Source organism: Suncus etruscus, chromosome 18 (genome assembly GCF_024139225.1).
Source record: "Suncus etruscus isolate mSunEtr1 chromosome 18, mSunEtr1.pri.cur, whole genome shotgun sequence".
Taxonomy (NCBI): Eukaryota; Metazoa; Chordata; class Mammalia; order Eulipotyphla; family Soricidae; genus Suncus; species Suncus etruscus.
The window spans coordinates 7,831,622-7,851,622 of NC_064865.1; the positions used below are offsets into that span (position 1 = coordinate 7,831,622).

At 39.6% G+C, this 20,001-nt stretch overlaps 2 protein-coding genes across 2 annotated transcripts in view; both read left to right on the forward strand.

Annotated features, from left to right (window-relative positions):
* Window positions 1-20,001, forward strand: part of PACRG (parkin coregulated) — a 416,149-nt gene that overhangs the window by 32,848 nt on the left and 363,300 nt on the right. The gene's annotated exons all lie outside the window — the stretch shown is intronic.
* LOC125996592 (60S ribosomal protein L9) lies at window positions 3,552-4,197 on the forward strand. The gene has a single exon (XM_049765541.1). The coding sequence runs from the start codon at window positions 3,572-3,574 to the stop codon at window positions 4,133-4,135; it is 564 nt and encodes a 187-aa protein (XP_049621498.1). The 5' UTR covers window positions 3,552-3,571; the 3' UTR covers window positions 4,136-4,197.

A 20,001-nucleotide genomic window follows, 5' to 3' on the forward strand; every position in this document is an offset into this window, starting at 1 on the left:
TCTCAGTCTCCTTGCAGCACTATTCACAATCGCCAAATTCTAAAAACAAACCACATCTACAAAAATGAATGGATAATGAAACTATGGTACATATATACACTTGAATATTGCTCAGCCACAAGAAAGATAAAGTCATTCAATTTGCTGTTCCATGGAGGGACCTGGAGAGTCTTGTGGTGAATGAAGTTAGTCAGAACGAGAGAGACTACCACAAAGTAATCTCTCTCATATGTGGGATATAAAGGTATATAATGGTGGAATAACAAATGCTCAAAGACAATGGAAAAAGGGACATGAGAACTGGTATTAGTAGGAATAAGGTTACTCCGGGAGGAGGGGGCAGGGTTGCTGGGCACTGTTCATTGGTGGTTCTGTGATTGGATAAGACAGATCTCTCTGGCATTATTAGGGTATGACCTTTGTCTTGAGAAGTGGAAGGTTGAAGGCCTCTCTCCAGTTCTGCAGACCATAAAAACAAGTACCCATGACAGCTTGCAAGAATGTGTCCGAGCTCTCTCTTCTGGGCCTTCCTCCTTTATTCTCTGTGCAGGTTTTCTTGGTTGCCCCATAATGATGTTTTCAGAATTGTCATCAAATTAACACCTCAAACGAATGAAAAAGAAGTTAGAAACAAAACCTGTGTGATACTAGAAATGAATCTGAAAGAGAGAAAAGTAACTAGCAATAATTAGAAATTTCATCCATGAACAGAATGGAACATGGGAAGCAGATCCTCCTAGAGAAATGCGATTCTTTTTTTGGGGGGGCGGGGGGTTGTGGGCCACACTCGGTGACACTCAAGGGTTATTCCTGGCTATGCTCTCAGAAATCACTCCTGGTTTGGGGGACCTCCGGCCCTAGGGATTCTTCTTGAGTAAACTAGCGATGATTATAAATTCCATCTAAGAACAGAAAGGTACGTAGAAAGCAGATCGATTTCTAGAGAAATGGGATTCTGTTGGAGCAGGAACTAGAGATGGCAGAAATATTTTTAATGTTCTCAGAGTGAATCCTTTAAAACAATAACTGAGGGGACGGAGCGGTAGCACAGAGCAGTAAGGTGTCTGCCTTGCCAACACTAGCTTAGGACGGACCTCGATTTGATCCCCCAGTGTCCCATATGGTCCCCCAAGCTAGGAGCAATTTCTGAGCACATAGCCAGGAGTAACACCTGAGCATCACCGGGTGTGGCCCAAAAAACAATAAATAAATAATAATAAAAAATAACTGAAAGCCACACTTCTCTGAAGCCCAGAATTCTGAATATGGAAGGATCACAGAAAACATTTGAGTAGGGGGTGACATGAGGAGAAAGTTTCCTTAGGACCAATTTATTGGTCACCTATACAAGAGTGGGTTAAGGGACAAGAACCAGAGTTAAGATAAACAAAGAAGTAAAAGGAACTGAAACTAGAGAGATGTTATAGTGGGCAAGGAGCTTGTCTTGTACTCAGGTGACTTGGGTTCAATCCTCACCACTAGATATAGTTCCCTGAACCCTACCACAAGTGATCCCTGAGCACAGCCAGAAGTTAGCCCTGAGCATCACTGGGTGTAGTAAAAGTAAACAGGACTTGGGGGTGGGGGGTGGGGTCTTAGAGATGGTGTAGTACCAATAGTGAAGAATAAATTTGGGAGGAAATAATCAGGAAATGAAAGACTTAGTTATACATATAAAGAAGAAAATAGTTTTTATTGGGTTAGTGTTGAAGTTTACACACTTTGGGCATTAATTTCCATGTTTAACCTTTTGTATTGAAAATGTTAAAAATAGGTACAAAACATTATTGGATATTGGACATTCAGCGAAAGTTGGTTTCTGATGGTAGAAAATTGAATAGATAACCTATAAAGTGGAGGGCATTGTTGGTCTTGAAGATGACAATTCGGTGGAATGGTGGAGGTGAATGCAATCACAATAGTGCTAAGAGAATAGCCCAGAGTGGGGCACTCAGATCTCAGGAAGGGTGCTTAGGAGGTGTCCTGAAATTCAAGGGGTTTCATTAGGATGCAGCAGACAGGAAAGAATGGAGAAGTTCTAATTTTTTGAGCTTTTCAGTTGGGAGCATAGAATAATACCCTAATATAAGGAAAGCTTCAAAACATTTATTTATATTAATTTTTATGGGAACAGTTTTTTTGGGGGGGAGGTCACACCCAGCAGCACTCGGGGGTTACTTCTGGCTCTACGCTCAAAAATTGCTCTTGGCAGGGTCAGGGAACCATATGATTCAAACCACTGTCCTTCTGTATGCAAGGCAAACGCCTTATCTCTATGCTATCTCTCTGTCCCTCCCCCCCTTATTTTTGGGCCACACCTGGTGATGTTCAGGGTTTAGTCCTGGCTATGTGCTCAGAAATCACTCCTGGCTTGGGGGAATCAAACAATGGTCTGTCCTACGCTAGCTCGAACGAGACCTCTTCAGCCCCAGAAACAAGCTTTATGAACTGCACAAGTTGTCCACAAACACATATATAATAACATGTATACTTTGAAAATAAATGTTTTCACAAGTCTAAGATTCTCTGGCTAGATTTTACATTATAGAAGCACAAAGCTCATATTTGATATTTCACTAGTTTGATAACTTACCACTTTTTAAATTAAAAGCTTTAACTTGATATAAAAACTAGTATATGAGTCATGATAGATCTATTTTTCTTGCTGGAAAATACTTTTTAAAAAACATTTTTAATCGAAAGCCCCACTATGAATAATTTACAAAATTTGCAAAATCACAGTGATTCAAATAAAACATTTTTTAAAAGAAGAAACCATATTTTTTATTTAAACAACTTTATTACATACATGATTGTGTTTGGGTTTCAGTCATGTAAAGAACACCACCCATCACCAGTGCAACATTCCCATCACCAATGTCCCAAATCTCCCTCCTCCCCACCCAATCCCCGCCTGTACTCTAGACAGGCTTTCTATTTCCCTCGTGCATTCTCATTAGGATAGTTCAAAACGTAGTTATTTCTCTAACTAAAAAAACGTAGTTATTTCTCTAACTAAACTCATCCCTGTTTGTGGTGAGCTTCATGAGGTGAGCTGTAACTTCCAGCTCTTTTCTCTTTTGTGTCTGAAAGTTATTATTGCAAGAATGTCTTTCATTTTTCTTAAAACCCATAGATGAGTGAGACCATTCTGAGTATTTCTCTCTCTCACTGACTTATTTCACTCAGCAAAATAAATTCCATTTACATCATGTATAGGAAAATGTCATGACTTCATCTCTCCTGACAGCTGCATAATATTCCATTGTGTATGTGTACCACAGTTTCTTTAGCCATTCATCTGTTGAAGGGCATCTTGGTTGTTTCCAGAGTCTTGCTATGGTAAATAGTGCTGCAATGAATATAGGTGTAAGGAAGGGGTTTTTGTATTGTATTTTTGTGTTCCTAGGGTATATTCCTAGAAGGGTATAACTGGGTCTTATGGGAGCTCGATTTCCAGTTTTTGGAGGAATCTCCATATTGCTTTCCATAAAGGTTGAACTAGACGGCATTCCCACCAGCAGTGGATAAGAGTTCCTTTCTTGCTCTCTTTGCCGCATCTACTGCGAGGATGAAGACCATTCTCAGCAACCAAACGGTCGACATTCCCGAGAATGTCGACATCTCCCTCAAGGGCCGCACGGTCATCGTAAAGGGCCCCCGAGGCACCCTGCGGAGGGACTTCAACCACATCAACGTGGAGCTCAGTCTTCTGTGCAAGAAGAAGAAGAGGCTCCGTGTTGACAAATGGTGGGGGAACCGGAAGGAGTTGGCTACAGTCCGCACCCTCTGCAGTCATGTGCAGAACATGATCAAGGGGGTCACACTGGGCTTCCGCTACAAGATGAGGTCTGTGTATGCTCACTTTCCCATCAACGTGGTTATTCAGGAGAACGAGTCTCTTGTTGAAATCCGAAATTTCTTGGGTGAAAAATATATTCGCAGGGTTCGGATGAGATCAGGTGTTGCATGTTCTGTATCTCAAGCCCAGAAAGATGAGTTAATCCTTGAAGGAAATGACATTGAGCTTGTATCAAATTCAGCTGCTTTGATCCAGCAAGCCACAACAGTTAAAAACAAAGATATCCGGAAATTTTTGGATGGTATCTATGTATCTGAGAAAGGAACTGTATAGCAGGCTGATGAATAAGATCTAAGTTTTCCAGTTACAGAAACAACAGGATATACAAGAGGATTCTGCAGACCTATTTGTGATGAGATAAAATAAAAACTATTTGAATACCATTTTAAATTGAAAAAAAAAAAAAAGAGTTCCTTTCTCTCCACATCCCCACCAACACTGCTTGTTCTCATTCTTTGTGATGTGTGCCAATCTCTGGGGTGTGAGGTGGTACCTCATAGTGGTTTTGATTTGCATCTCCCTGATGATTAATGATGTGGAGCATTTTTTCATGTGTCTTTTGGCCATTTGTATTTCTTCTTTGTCAAAGTGTCTGTCCATTTCTTCTCCCCATTTTTTGATGGGATTAGATGTTTTTTTTCTTGTAAATTTCTATCAGTGCCTTGTATATTTTGGAGATTAGCCCCTTGTCTGATGGGTATTGGGTGAATAGTTTCTCCCACTCAGTGGGGGCTTCTTGTATCCTGGGCGCTATTTCTTTTGAGGTGCAGAAGCTTCTCAGTTTAATATATTCCCATCTGTTAATCTCTGCTTTCACTTGCTTGGAGAGTGCAGTTTCCTCTTTGTAGATGCCTTTAGTCTCAATGTCATGGAGTGTTTTACCTATGTGTTGTTCTATGTATTTTATGGTTTCGGGTCTGATATCGAGGTCTTTCATCCATTTGGATTTAACCTTCATACATGATGTTAGCTGGGGTCTAGTTTCAATGTTTTGCAAGTGGCTAGCTAGTTGTGCCAATACCACTTGTTGAAGAGGCTTTCTTTGCTCCATTTAGGATTTCTTGCTCCTTTATCAAAAATTAGGCGACTGTATGTCTAGGGAACATTCTCTGAGTATTCAATCCTATTCCACTGATCTGAGGGCCTGTCCTTATTCCAATACCATGCTGTTTTCATACCTATTGCTTTGTAGTAAAGTTTAAAGTTGGGGAAAGTAATTCCTCCCATATTCTTTTCCCAATGATTGCTTTAGCTATTCTAGGGTGTTTATTGTTCCAAACGAATTTCAAAAGTGCCTGATCCACTTCTTTGAAGAATGTCATGGGTATCTTTAGAGGGATTGCATTAAATCTGTACAATGCCTTGGGGAGTATTGCCATTTTGATGATGTTAATCCTGCCAATCCATGAGCAGGGTATGTGCTTCCATTTCCACGTGTCCTCTTTTATTTCTTGGAGCAGAGTTTTATAGTTTTCTTTATATAGGTCCTTCACATTTTTAGTCAAGTTGATTCTAAGATATTTGAGTTTGTGTGGCACTATTGTGAATGGGGTTGTTTTCTTAATGTCCATTTCTTCCTTATTACTATTGGTGTATAGAAAGGCCATTGATTTTTGTGTGTTGATTTTGTAGCCTGCCACCTTGCTATATGAGTCTATTGTTTTTAGAAGCTTTTTCGTAGAGACTTTAGGGTTGTCTAGGTGGAGTATCATGTCATCTGCAAACAGCGAGAACTTGACTTCTTCCTTTCCTATCTGGATTCCCTTGATATCTTTTTCTTGCCTAATTTCTATAGCAAGTACTCCCAGTGCTATGTTTAATAGGAGTGGTGAGAGAGGACAGCCATGTCTTGTGCCAGAATTTAGAGGAAAGGCTTTTAGTTTTTCTTCATTGAGGACAATATTTGCCTCTGGTTTGTGGTAGATGGCCTTAACTGTATTGAGAAAGGTTCCTTCCATTCCCATCTTGCTGAGAGTTTTGATTAAGAATGGGTGTTGGACCTTATCAAATGCTTTCTCTGCGTCTATTGAATGATCCTGTGATTTTTATTTTTCTTGTTGTTGATGTTGTGTATTATGTTGATAGATTTACGGATGTTGAACCATCCTTGCATTCCTGGGATGAAACCTACTTGATCGTAGTGGATAATCTTCTTAATGAAGTACTGAATCCTATTTGCCAGGATTTTGTTGAGGATCTTTGCATCTGCATTCATCAGCGATATTGATCTATAATTTACTTCTTTCGTAACATCTCTGTCTGGTTTAGGTATCAAGGTGATGTTGGCTTCATAAAAGCTATTTGGAAGTGTTTCCATTTGTTCAATTTCATGATAGAGTCTTGCCAGGATTGGTAGTAGTTCCTCTTGGAAAGTTTGAAAGAATTCATTAGTGAATCCATCTGGGCCTGGGCTTTAGTTTTTGGGCAGACAATTGATTACCGTTTTTATTTCATCAATGGCGATGGGGGTGTTTAGATATGCTACATCCTCTTCCTTCAACCGTGGAAGATTATCAGAGTCCAAGAATTTATCCATTTCTTCCAGGTTCTCATTTTTAGTGACATAGAGTTTCTCAAAGTAGTTTTTGATTACCCTTTGAATCTCTGCCATATCAGTAGTGATCTCTCCTTTTTCATTCCTAATACTAGTTATCAAGTTTCTCTCTCTCTCTTTTTTTGTTAGTTTTGCCAGTGGTCTATCAATCTTGTTTATTTTTTCAAAGAACCAACTTCTGCTTTCCTTGATCTTTTGGATTGTTTTTTGGGTTTCCACTTTGTTGATTTCTGCTCTCAGCTTTGTTATTTCCTTCTGTCTCTCTATTTTTGGGTCCTTTTGTTGAGCACTTTCTAGTTCTATGAACTGCGTCATTAAGCTACTCAGGTAAGCCCCTTCTTCCTTCCTGATGTGTGCTTGCAAAGCTATAAATTTTCCTCTCAGTACTGCTTTTGCTGTGTTCCATAAGTTCTGATAGTTTGTGTCTTTATTGTCATTTGTTTCCAGGAACCTTTTGATTTCCTCCTAGATTTCATCTCGGACCCACTGGTTATTCAGTATGAGGCTGTTTAACTTCCAGGTGTTAAAATTCTTCTTCTGAGTCCCTTTGGAATTCACAAATAATTTCAGAGCCTTGTGGTCAGCGAAGGTAGTCTGCAAAATTTCTATCCTCTTGATATTATGGAGGTATGTTTTATGTGCCAGCATGTAGTCTATCGTGGAGAATGTCCATTGTACATTGGAGAAGAATGTGTATCCAGGTTTCTGGGGATGGAGTGTCCTATATATATCCACTAGGCCTCTTTCTTCCATTTCTCTCCTCAGGTCTAGTATATTCTTGTTGGGTTTCAGTCTGGTTGACCTATCCAGTGTTGATAAAGCCATGTTGAGGTCCCCCACAATTATTGTGTTGTTGTTGATATTATTTTTCAGATTTGTCAACAATTGTATTAAATATTTTGCTGGCCCCTCATTTGGTGCATATATGTTTAGGAGAGTGATTTTCTCTTGCTCTACATACCCCTTGATTAATATAAAATGTCTATCTTTGTTCCTTACAACCTTCCTGAGTATAAAGATTGCATTATCTGATATTAGTATGGCCACTCCAGCTTTTTAATGGGTGTTGTTTGCTTGGATAATTTTTCTCCAGCCTTTTATTTTGAGTCTATGTTTGTTCTGACTATTCGGGTGCATTTCTTGTAGGAAGCAGAAGGTTGGATTGAGTTTTTTGATCCATTTAGCCACTCTGTGTCTCTTAACTGGTGCATTTAGTCCATTGACATTGAGAGAAAGAATTGTCCTGGGATTTAATGCCATCTTTATATTGAAATATAGTGTGTCTTTTGGTTAGTCTTGTCTTAAATTAGGTCTTTCAGTTTTTCTCTTAAGACTGGTTTTGACAGAGACTGTGTGAAGTGTGTTGGCACTACGGACAATGTCTTGGATTGGACAATCTAACTTGCCTGGAAGCCTAGAGTTGGTCTTATGCCAGGAAACTTTAGGGGTAGGGTCTCTTTGTATTTAGGCCAAGGTTATTCCTTTCCATGCCTCTCATATTTTGGTGGGCCTATGCAAACAACAATTGCCACTCTAACACCGTTTTTACTGTGCTCCTTTGACTCTAATCCTTAAAAAAAAACACTTAAAATTTGAGTTTAACTTAAGCTAATATGCATGTACATGGAAATTAAAAAAATACTATGCCTCTAATGTTTAAGGAGTTACGTAAGTTTTATGGCTTTATATTGCCTTGTGTGCTGTTAAGAAATATTATAATATGTTACAATCTGGGGACTTGAAGGACAAAGTAATTGTACATGGATTCTGCTTTGTTTATCTTAATGTTCTTTGGCTGAAAGTTCAAAGTTAAGATATCAGCAAGGGGACTTCTTCTGAGAATTATGTTATGGGTGATTGTCCTTCCACTGTAACTTTACCTTGTCCTTTTTCTTTCCATCTTTGTTCTCATAATTAAAAAAAGAAAAATTAAAAAAAAAAAGACTGGTTTTGAGTCTGTAAAATTTCTGAGCTGTTTTTTGTCTGTGAAACCATGTATTCTTCCGTCAAACCAGAAAGTGAGTTTTGCTGGGTACAGTATTCTAGGTGAAGTATTCATTTCATTCAGTCTATTCACAATATCCCACCACTGCTTTCTGGCATTGAGTGTTTCTGGTGACAGGTCTGCTGTAAATCTCAAGGATGCTTGCTTGAACGTAATTTCCCCTTTTGATCTTGCTGTTTTCAGAATTCTGTCTCTATCTGTGGGATTTGTCATTGTGACTAGGATGTGTCTTGGGGTGGTTTTTCTGGGGTCTCTTTTTGTTGGTACTCTTCGAGCATGTAGGATTTGATCACATATATTCTTTAGCTCTGGAAGTTTCTCTTTAATGATGTTCTTGACCATTGATTCTTCCTGGAAATTTTCTTGCTGGGTCTCTGGGACTCCAATGATTCTTAAGTTGTTTCTGTTGAGCTTATCATAGACTTCTATTTTCATCTGTTCCCATTCTTTGACTAATTTTTCCATTGTTTGTTTATTTGCTTTAAGTTTTTTTTCCCAATCTCTCCTGCTGTATGGAATTGTTATTTATCTCATCTTCCACAGCACCAATTCTATTCTCAGCTTCTGTCACCCTGTCCCAGAGCTTATCCATTTTGTCATTCACTTCATTTACTGAATTTTTCAGGTCTGTTAGTTGACATGTTATTTCAGTTTGGAGTTTTGTAATTTCTTTTTTTTTGTTTTTGTTTTTTTTTGTTTTTTTTTATTTTTGTTTTTGTTTTTGTTTTTGTTTTTTGGGCCACACCCAGCGGTGCTCAAGGATTATTCCTGGCTGTCTGCTTAGAAATAGCTCCTGGCAGGCACGGGGGACCATATGTGACACCGGGATTCGAAACAACCACCTTAGGTCTTGGATCGGCTGCTTGCAAGGCAAACACCGCTGTGCTATCTCTCCGGTCCCGACTTTTGTAATTTCTGTCTTCATATTTTCTTGGTTCTTGTTAGTCGGTTCAACTCGATCCATGGTGTCTTTGAGTTCTTTGAGTTCTTTGAGCATCTTCCATATTGCTTGTCTAAAGTCCTTATCTGAGAGGTTGATTAGTTGGTTGGTCATTATCTGGTTATCAGAATTGTCATCTTCATTCTCTATGTCTGATGCTGGCCTGCGTTGTTTCCCCATTTTCACACTTGTATTGTAGGTTTTTCTACGTGTTGTGGTGGTATTCATTGGCTAAATGATGTACGCAGCCACTCTCCTCTGGCTCCACCCTTTCTGGGTGGGTCAACTTGCCTCCAAGGGAGGGGAGTCCTCCATGGATGAAGCCTCTTACAGGATAAAATCTTAGGCCTGAGCATGCAGCAGAGAAGACAGTCTGTAGAGAAATGCTGGGCTTCAGTGATCCAGCACAGTTCTTAGTGTGATTTTTTCTTCTTATTGCGATGGTGTTCTTTCCTTAGAAAGAGTGCACGGCCACGTAGCAAAGCAGAATGGCCGTGCTCTTTTGGAGCCTCTTTTCGGCCCACTCCCAAGAGTTTCACGTGACAGGACAGGAGACAGACACACACAGGCAGCACTCACAATTTTTCACAATCGGGCCCCACTGGGCAGGCGTCAAGAAACCATATTTTTGATGGCAGCTCAGAGTCTTAAGGCAGACCTCTTCTTTAAATTCATACAAATAAATAGATGTCCATCGTACCAAGAGTCATTATTTTGTTAATTTTTTTTCCCTTCATTAAGTGCTCGGTTTTCATTAGTGGGAAAATTGAATTAATTTAGTCTCAAATCGTTTGGGTGCCTGTCACATTTCTTCTACTATCTGAAAATAGTAGATATAAATGGAATAAAATAATTGTGCAACTTTAAATGGAGCTATAAGAGAGCAAATTTGAAGCCATATTTTCCAATGTCCTAAAAATATGTCCTGTTGTCTATCTGCTCTTTGGTCTCAGGGATCTGATGGCCTGATCAATACAGTGAACAGCCTTCTTTAGGTAGCCAGCTAGTGCACTAGTGAGACAATAGCTTTGAATATTTATCTAGTAACATTTCTTTTGGTTTACCTTGATGTGAAATCCATTTTCAGATGTATTCATAAATCAGATCTAGTTCAAAAGAAAAATGACAGATTTGTATCGTTTTTTGCCTAGATTCTTTTTTGATAAATTCTAATCCATTTAATACTATGCATAAGAATGCTTTTATTCTTTGACATGTTTCATAGTTTACATTACATTAAAGTCATTATTTCCTAGTCACAGAACTAGTCTAACATTCTTTCCACTAGTGCTACAAGATGGTTGTCTTGGTTTTTTTGTGGATAAGTGAAGGCAAAGTTTTCTCAGTATCATTATATTTCATAATGAAAAAAACACAACCACAATGCATCTATATTACCTTAACAATCTCTAAAACTTAATTAGTAGAATCTGGTCTAGTAGGAATTGGCTTGTCTTATACTTCCTGGGAAACTTGTTTTATGCAGTCTTTGATCACTGGAAACATTGGGATTTCACACATCAAATGTTGATACGCTAAATGTGATTTTAACTGTCTATTATGATATTAAGGTATTTTATCTTAACTTCATTTTGACATTATTTTATTTGTTTATTTGTTTGGGCCCCATCTGGCTGTGCCAGGGTTTATTCCTGGCTTGGCAGTGGGGCTCAGGTGGTTGCAAGGAAACCACTTTAACCTCTGTATTATCTGATTGCATTTTGGAATAATTTTAATGCAGTCTTGAATATTAGCTTTAGTCTTCCTTTCCTATAGTACAGATAATTAGTCTTAACTCAGGATCTTATTTTATAACTTTGAGTAAGTGTTCACAATCACCTCACCTCCACTTCAACTTTTTAAATATAAGGACATCAGTACAGAGAATATAAGCTTTGCGTCTAATCCAAGACTGATAACAATTTGTGAGGCATGACACAGTATTTGGAAACGGCCCCTTTAAAAGAAAAGAATATACAAGTAGATCAAAAATTTAATAAGAAGTTGGCGAATACTACATGTAAAATCAAAACCCAGAAATCAACAGTATTAGTATTAAACTATGTCATTGAACTTTTTTTTGCCATTCCTAGCAGCATTCAGGGGTTACTCTTGGCTTTACACTCAGAAATTATTCTTGGCAGGTTTGGGAGACCATATGGGATGCCAGGCATCAAACCCAGGTTGGCTACATGCAAGGCCTGACCTGCTTGCTTTACTATCACCACAGCCTCAGTCATAGAACTTGATGATACTTTTCTTTCTAAATGTATTAGTTGCACATTCTTCGATTCTCTCTTCTTGCCAATAACATGATGATATCTTCTGTAGGGATAAAAAAAAAAAAAAAAAAAAAGACTGCCCTGAAGAGGATTGATTAAAATTTATTTTTTCTGTGGCTAGCTGAGAAGAATGTCTTTCAGCTTCCAGTTCTGTGGCAGGTCTTTCCTGGGCCATGTGAGCTCTGGGAGAGCAGTTTCCTCTTATGTGTCTCAGACCCTCAGCCCAGGCCAGATAAGGGACCTCCTAGGTTCCAACTGGCTCTACACACTACGGGGTGACCTTAATTCCAGGGTATTGACTACTGCAGGAGGTTTTGCTGGTGATTGACCAGCCACCTTGATAGCACATCTAAGTGGAGAGATGACTCTTGAATCTGGGTGACTGACTATGTGTCCATGGGATTTCAAAGCTGAGTGGTCCTGAGGAAAAGGCCCCATGAATGCCACTGAGTATCTGTCTGCCTCTGGTGACTGCAAGCAGGGATCCAGAACTTGTTGCTACCTCCTCCTCTGTTTCCTCCTCCTCCTTCAGCCTTCTTCCTTCTTCCTTCCGCCTCCTTCCTCCTTCTTCAATCCCCCTAATTGACCTGTTGAGTACTTGGTAAAATAGAGGAGAGCATATAGTAAGATAAAGGAGAATTTGTGTTGGACTTTTTCTTCCTGGCCACACCTTCCTGCAATTTATACCAGGTTATCATGAAATCCATACAAAAATGTTTTTTTGGCTCAAGGTTGGGCACATAATTGCATAAACACTTATCTCAAAGTTTCTCTCCTATTTTCACACTCTAGGTAAAAAGAGCAACGTAGAACCCTGTGAGTCCTTGGACTTGTTATTTGATGCACATGATTTCACCAATAATATTTTTAGTTGTACTTTTAGAGACTGATCTAAAGTTTAGTATTAGCATGTTCTAAAGTACCTTAAACTTGACTGTAGCTGAATCATCCGATTCTATTCAAGTGCAGTTGTTTTGATGATTACTTTTATTCAATTGCCTTGAGTGAATGTAAAACATGAAGGACTGGAACAATAACACAGCAGTAGGGCTTTTTGCCTTGCACTCCACTCATCCAGGTTCAATCCCTGGAATCCCATCTGGTTCCCTAAGCACCACCAGGATTAGTTTCTGAATGCAAAGCCAGGAGTAACCCCTGAGCATCACTGAGTGTAACCCAACATTTCCCCTACCTCCTTTTCTTCCTCCCTTCCTTTTTTTCTTTTGTTCTTATTTCCTCTTTCCTTCCTTCTTCCATCCTTTTCTCTTCCTCCCACCTCTTTCCTTCCTTCCCCGGCATCCCTCCCTTACTTATTCCTTCCCTCCTCCCTTCTTTCTTGCCTTTCTTCCTTCCCTCCCTTCTTCCTCCCTCCCTCCTTTTTTTCTTCCTTCCCTTCTTCCCTCCCTCCTTGCTCCTTCCTCCTTCCCTCCCTTCTTCCTTCCCTCTCACCTTTGATCCCTCCCTTCCTTCCTTCCTTTCTTTCTTTCTTTCTTTCTTTCTTCTTTTCTTTCCTCACCCAGCAGCCCTTCTCCCTTTCACCTCTCCCTCTTTCCCTCTACCTCTGTTCTGTTCTTCCCTACTTTCCTGCACACACATGCAGTAAACACATCCTTTGAGCCAAACACTGGTTGTGCCTTACTCATACAATCCTGAGCCAAACTTTCTTGAGTTCAGGCTTTAGAGAGCTTCCAGCCTCACTATATGGGATATTCACTGCAGCAGCTTTAGGAGAATGAGCAGTGTCAGGGTCTGCTGCAGGCATGAGGATTCCTGTGGCTCACATAGAATGGGCAGAGCTGTGCTGAACAGAGAGGAAAACCACATAAACCAGGTCCTTGTCTGGTTCTGTGCACAGCCTTTCTGCCACAGACAGGGGGCAGAAAGTGGGAATTTCTGCTGATGTTTGTCCAAGCACATCCTCTTAGAATCCGCTTCCATCCACAGTGCAGCAGGTGTGAGATGGAGACACTCGTCCATCCTCTTTTTTATTTGGTGTGCTTACTTGGTCTTTACATGGTTTATTTAACAAGCACTTCAAACCTGTCAGGCACTAGACTAGTAGTTTTACAAATGTCAACCCACTTTGTTTGCTCGCCTCTTAGCTACAGTGAGGAGAACTGATTCAGGGCTGGCTTGAAGGCCCAGGGAAATGTGCCGGGTTTTGGCCTCGGCTGCACAAGGGACTTGTGTAGCAGAGGTGCCCACTGAGAACAGAAATGGGACATCTCACTGGCAAGTGCTCCCTGCATTCATCCCTCCCCACCAGCAACATTTCCAGGCTCAGCTCTCATTCCCAGCTGCCCATCGATGCCATAATCAGGGTTCCTTGATTCTGAACAAGGATGAAATTGGAAAAAGCTGGGGCCGGGCGGTGGCGCTGGAGGTAAGGTGCCTGCGCTAGCCTAGGACGGACCCCGGTTCGATCCCCCGGTGTCCCATATGGTCCCCCAAGAAGCCAGGAGCAACTTCTGAGCGCATAGCCAGGAGTAACCCCTGAGCGTCACAGGGTGTGGCCCAAAAACCAAAAAAAAAAAAAAAAAAAAAAAAAGAAATTGGAACAAGCTACTTGCTCAGAGCCCAGCAGCACATACATGAGGCTTCTTGACATCTACAGGGAATCTGGCCTGGGGCTTGCAACTACTGCAACACATTGACTATGCCTATACTGTGTGCTCATTAAACCACACGCAAAGCACTGAAACGATAGGAGCAATGGGGTGGGTGTTAGTAGATTGAAGTTTGATCTTCGGCATCCTCTACGGTCCCTCTGAGCACCACCAGGAGTAATTACAGAATGCAGAGCCCTGAGTAACTTCTAAACATCACCAAGTGTGGCCCCAAACCCATAATAAAGAAACATTTATAATAAAAATTAATAATAGACAATAATGCATATTATTAATAAAATTAATAATAAATAAACACCATAATAAAACCACATTTGAGTGTGAGTCACTGGCAGTGTACAACCACATCAGTGTGTTCAGGAGAAAAGAGATGTGGCATTGTCAGGCAGGCTGTGTTAGTCTGGTTACAGGGAATTTTATTGCAAGTGTCATCAAATAGTCACACTCATTACATTTTGTACCTGTCAGACATCAGTTAACAAAAACAAATAGAAAATTCACTACTGCTGTCACTTCAACTGCCTTTGACTCCTCTGATTTTTCTCTACTTATCACTACCTTTCACATATTCTAATAGCTTTTTCCAGAATCCCAAGCAGTGAACCATTGGAATCCATGTCACAGTGGGACAGCCATGAGGTTAGAGGCAAGCATAAGACAGTGAGTCTGAAGAAAAATCTGCCTTTTCCCATTTAGCCTACTTTCTTTTGTCTTTGGGCCATACTCAGCAGGTGCTCAGGAGTTATTCCTGGTTCTGCACTTAGAAATTACTCCTGGCAGGCTTGGTGGGAACATATGGGATGCCTGGATAGAATCCGGGTTGGCTACGTACAAGGCAAATGCCCTCTTCTCACCACTGTGCTATCGCTTCAGCCTCTAGCATAATTATTTTATATTAATTTTTACATGCTAGCTAAGTAGTTTGATTTTAAAATACTGGGTAGAGTCAAAGTGAAACAACAGAAGAGATAGAGTGATGGATTAGTGGGCAGGGCTCTGGCCTTGACCTCACCCTCGGCTTGATCTCCAGCACCTCAGATTATCCTTCAAGCACCATCAGGAGTGATTCTTGAATGCAGAACCAGAAGTAAGCCCTGACCACTGCTCGGTGCAGTGCCCCTATCCCACCCACCCAAAATTGTGTTTATCCTATAGCCATAAAACAACCCCAGGCAAAATATATGAAGTAATAGCAATGGAGCCATTAGACATGAATTATAAAGGTTAGAAGTTCCCTGAGCATCAAACAGGAATGAGGTGGACCCTACAGTTGCCTTCACGCAGTGCCTGTAGAGAAATGACAGGATATGTGCTATGGTTGGAACTGTGTACACACCCTTCCCACAGCATAGGTTGAAACCCTTAACACAAAAGAACTTATAGTTCTGAGACCTCTGGGGATTCCTCAGTTGCCCCATAGGCACAACAATAAAGGTTACCCTCATATTAGAATGAAAGATCTTATCAGAGCTTTGCCTTGCTGATCCTGATTTCGGATTTTAAGCTTCCACATTAGGAGAAATAAAATTCCTTTGCTTGAGCAAAGCAGTCTGTAATATTTTCTTAATGGTAGCTAAAGCATATTAACAGAGGGCAGGAACCCAGACAGAACCCAGCAAATCCTCAAGTGCAGAGGGATGACTTGGAATTCATGGGAATCAATCAATTGGAGTCTGAGGGATAAGGTGCAAGAAAGGGTTAAGATTTGCAAACACTCTACCCACTATACTATCATTCTAGCCCCTGTACCGAAGGTTAAAAAAAAAACACAAACAAAAAACAACAAACAACATAACGCCAAAAGTGTAAAGTTCCAAAGGGAAGAGAGAGAACTTGACTTTGGAAGATTTTTATGATCCATTCATGATGTGTAGGTAGAGAGTGGAAAATTTAAATAATAACTCTAAATAAATAACTCTAAACCTAAAGCAAAAACAACAAAAGTTATATGTACATAAAAATTCACATATATGTGTATTTAAACGCAATGTAATTGGCAATAATTTTAAATAAGTGCCCTAAAACCTCCAGTCAAAAGGATGCAACTATCAGATATATGGGATTAAAAATGATACTCAATTATTCTTGCATGTCCTGCCTATAATAAACCTGTTAACAAAAGAAAAAAATTAGTTGCAGTGACTAATATCAAAGAAATAGATGGCAAGACAGAGAATAATATCGGGATTAAAAGGGTATATATCACAGTAGTATCTGGATCAGTTTATAAAAAAGACAATAATCCTAAACATTACACACAGCTGGATAGAACTGCATGAATAAATAAGATTCTCAGTGAGAGAGAAATCTAAACTCCTCTTTCTGAAGAGCAGACAGAAGAGCAGACAGAAACAACAAAGGCATAAGCAACTCAATGATGATAACAAGAAGCTTGACTTAGAGTAACTTCCCTTGGACTGACCTAGAATGTTACATCAAACATGAAAATACATGTTTGTGAGTGAACATGACCATCTATTAGACTAAGTCATATCATGGGCCAATCCGAATGTCCACCAGGAGGTAAATCATACAGTATATAAAAATCAACGGTATTAAGTTCATGAGCTACAAAATAAAGAGTTCTTTTCTTTAAAAAAATATAGTACACACCCACTTATAATAAATGTTCATGGCTGCTCAAGATTTGGAATGCATGTTGATTAAAACAAATATGTTTAAATTGTGTTTTTAACATAGACTACACAGAATGTCATATTTTAGTGTAGAGACTAAAATTTAAGTAGGGTGATTCAGGCAGCTATTTAAAAAATATTCAAATTCCATAACATTCTCTTCATTACAAATCTGCAGTTTCTCTAAAAGTCAATTTTCCAATGCCAGATGCTTCACAAGGTTAAAGTAATTATAGTAATACTTAATTTAACTGGCACTGCCTATGAACATCTGTGGTTTATATTATTTAGTTGTACAACTTTGCTTAATTATCTGACTAAGGGGAATCTCAGGTAAAAAAGTATTTTGGAAAAAAAATGAACCGCATCAACTTAATCCAGAGTTTTCTGTGCCCAAGTTTGTATAAATGTAGAGGTACGTTTTTATGATGTAGGGTTTTTTAAGGAGATAAATTTTGTGGACAAAAAATAATTTTAATGAAATTGTCAAAAATATTTTTTAAATCTTTATTTAAGTACCACAATTACAAGCATGATTGTAGTTGAGTTTCAGTCGTAAACAGAACAACCCCATTCACCAGTGCAACCTTCCCACCACCAATGCTCCCCTACTTCCTCCCCCACAAATTTTTTTTAAACGTTATTTATTGGTAGATTGGTTGTTGGGCCACATCCAGAGGTGCTCAGGGGTTACTCCTCACTCTGCACTCAGAATTCGCTCCTGGCAGGCTGGGGGACCATATGGGATGCTGGGAATCCAACCAGGTCCCTCCTGGGTCGGCCATATGCAAGGCAAACACCCTACTCTCTGTGCTATCTCTCTGACCCCACCACAAATATTTCTGAAACCCATCTACAATCATGTTTGTAATCAAATTGGATAAATAAAGACATTAAGAAAACAGAAAAATATTTCTAATTTACTTAGTTTAATCCTATAAATTTCGGAAGTAGGCCTTCTTATCGCAGTTTTACAATTGAACAGACACCAGCTCATATTGTTCCATAATCTATTAAGTTTCACGATTGCATAGAGCAAGAGAAGGCTCTTCAAAATACATATCCTAAAACTCACTCAGATTCATATCCAAAAATAACTGCTCGATGGTTTTTTTTTCCCAAAGAATCATCTTTTTTTGTTTTTGTTTTTCGGGCCACACCTGATGACACTCAGGGGTTACTCCTGGCTATGCTCTCAAAAATTGTTTCTGGCAGGCTTGGGGGCTCTGGGCATCGAACCGAGGTCTATCCTGGATTAGCCACATGCAAGGCAAACGCCCTACCAGTGAGCTATTGCTCCAGATCAGAATTATCTCTTTTATTTTTTTTATCACAGTGAATAGAGTTAAAAAAAGTTGTTGATGGTTGAGTTTCAGTCATAGTGTTCCAACACCCATCGCTTCACCAGTATATATTTTCCACTACCAATACCCTCAGTTTCCCCCTCCCTTGCCCCTCACCAGCTTGCCTCCTCTTTCCTCTCTCTCTCTCTCTCTCTCTCTCTCTCTCTCTCTCTCTCTCTCCCACTCTCTCCTTCTTCCTCCCTTTTTTTCTGTTTAAGCACTGTGGTTTGCAATACTGTTACTGAAAGGGTAACATGCATATCACTTATCTCCTTTCAGCATCAGTCTTGTCCAAAATTACTACTAAATATTTTTATTTGGTTTTCATTGGAGAACAGACTAGTTTGATGATATCAAATGAACATGTACAGAATGTGTACCAAAATAAAAATAACCTTTGAGCCAATCTGATTTACAGCTTTAAATGGCACCATTCTAAGATAAAATACATCCACATTTTAGGCAACCATGGACTGGGGAAGTAAATGATCCTTTTTAAACTATGTAAAAATTAGGCCCAAGGAATTCTTGAGAGACTTAGGTATTTTTGTTGGACACAGCAACCCTGGTTCCAACCCCAACACTACATGCAATCCCCTGAGCACTGCTATGAGGGATTCCCAGCGACAAAGTTCAGAAGAAAATGCTCATGATATAGCACCCAAAACAAAAACAAAATATGGTATTGGAATAAAGAAAGGCCCTCAGATCAGTGGAATAGGCTTGAATACTCAGAGAATGTTCCCCAGACATAAAATCACCTAATTTTTGATAAAGGAGCAAGAAATCCTAAATGAAGCAAAGAAAGCCTCTTCAACAAGTGGTATTGGCACAACTGGCTAGCCACTTGCAAAAAATTGAACTTAGACCCCCAGCTAACATCATGTACAAAGGTTAAATCCAGATGGATGAAAGACCTCGATATCAGACCCGAAACCATAAGATACATAGAACAATACGTAGGTAAAACACTCTAGGACATTGAGACTAAAGGCATCTTCAAAGAGGAAATTGCACTCTCCAAGCAAGTGAAAGCAGAGATTAACAGATGGGAATATATTAAACTGAGAAGCTTCTGCACCTCAAAAGAAATAGCACCCAGGATACAAGAGCCCCCCACTGAGTGGGAGAAACTATTCACTCAATACCCATCAGATAAGGGGCTAATCTCCAAAATATACAAGGCACTGATAGAAATTTACAAGAAAAAAAACATCTAATCCCATCAAAAAATGGGGAGAAGAAATGGACAGACACTTTGACAAAGAAGAAATACAAATGGCCAAAAGACACATGAAAAAATGTTCCACATCACTAATCATCAGGGAGATGCAAATCAAAACCACTATGAGGTACCACCTCACACCCCAGAGATTGGCACACATCACAAAGAATGAGAACAAGCAGTGTTGGCGGGGATGTGGAGAGAAAGGAACTCTTATCCACTGCTGGTGGGAATGCCATCTAGTTCAACCTTTATGGAAAGCGATATGGAGATTCCTCCAAAAACTGGAAATCGAGCTCCCATACGACCCAGCTATACCACTCCTAGGAATCTACCCTAGAAACACAAAAATACAATACAAAAATCCCTTCCTTATACCTATATTCATTGCAGCACTATTTACCATAGCAAGACTCTGGAAACAGCCAAGATACCCTTCAACAGATGAATGGCTAAAGAAACTGTGGTCCATATACACAATGGAATATTATGCAGCTGTCAGGAGAGATGAAGTCATGAAATTTTCC

Excerpts from the sequence above, each read along its gene's own strand:
- LOC125996592 (XM_049765541.1), top strand. The coding sequence starts at position 3,572 with ATGAAGACCATTCTCAGCAACCAAACGGTCGACATTCCCGAGAATGTC.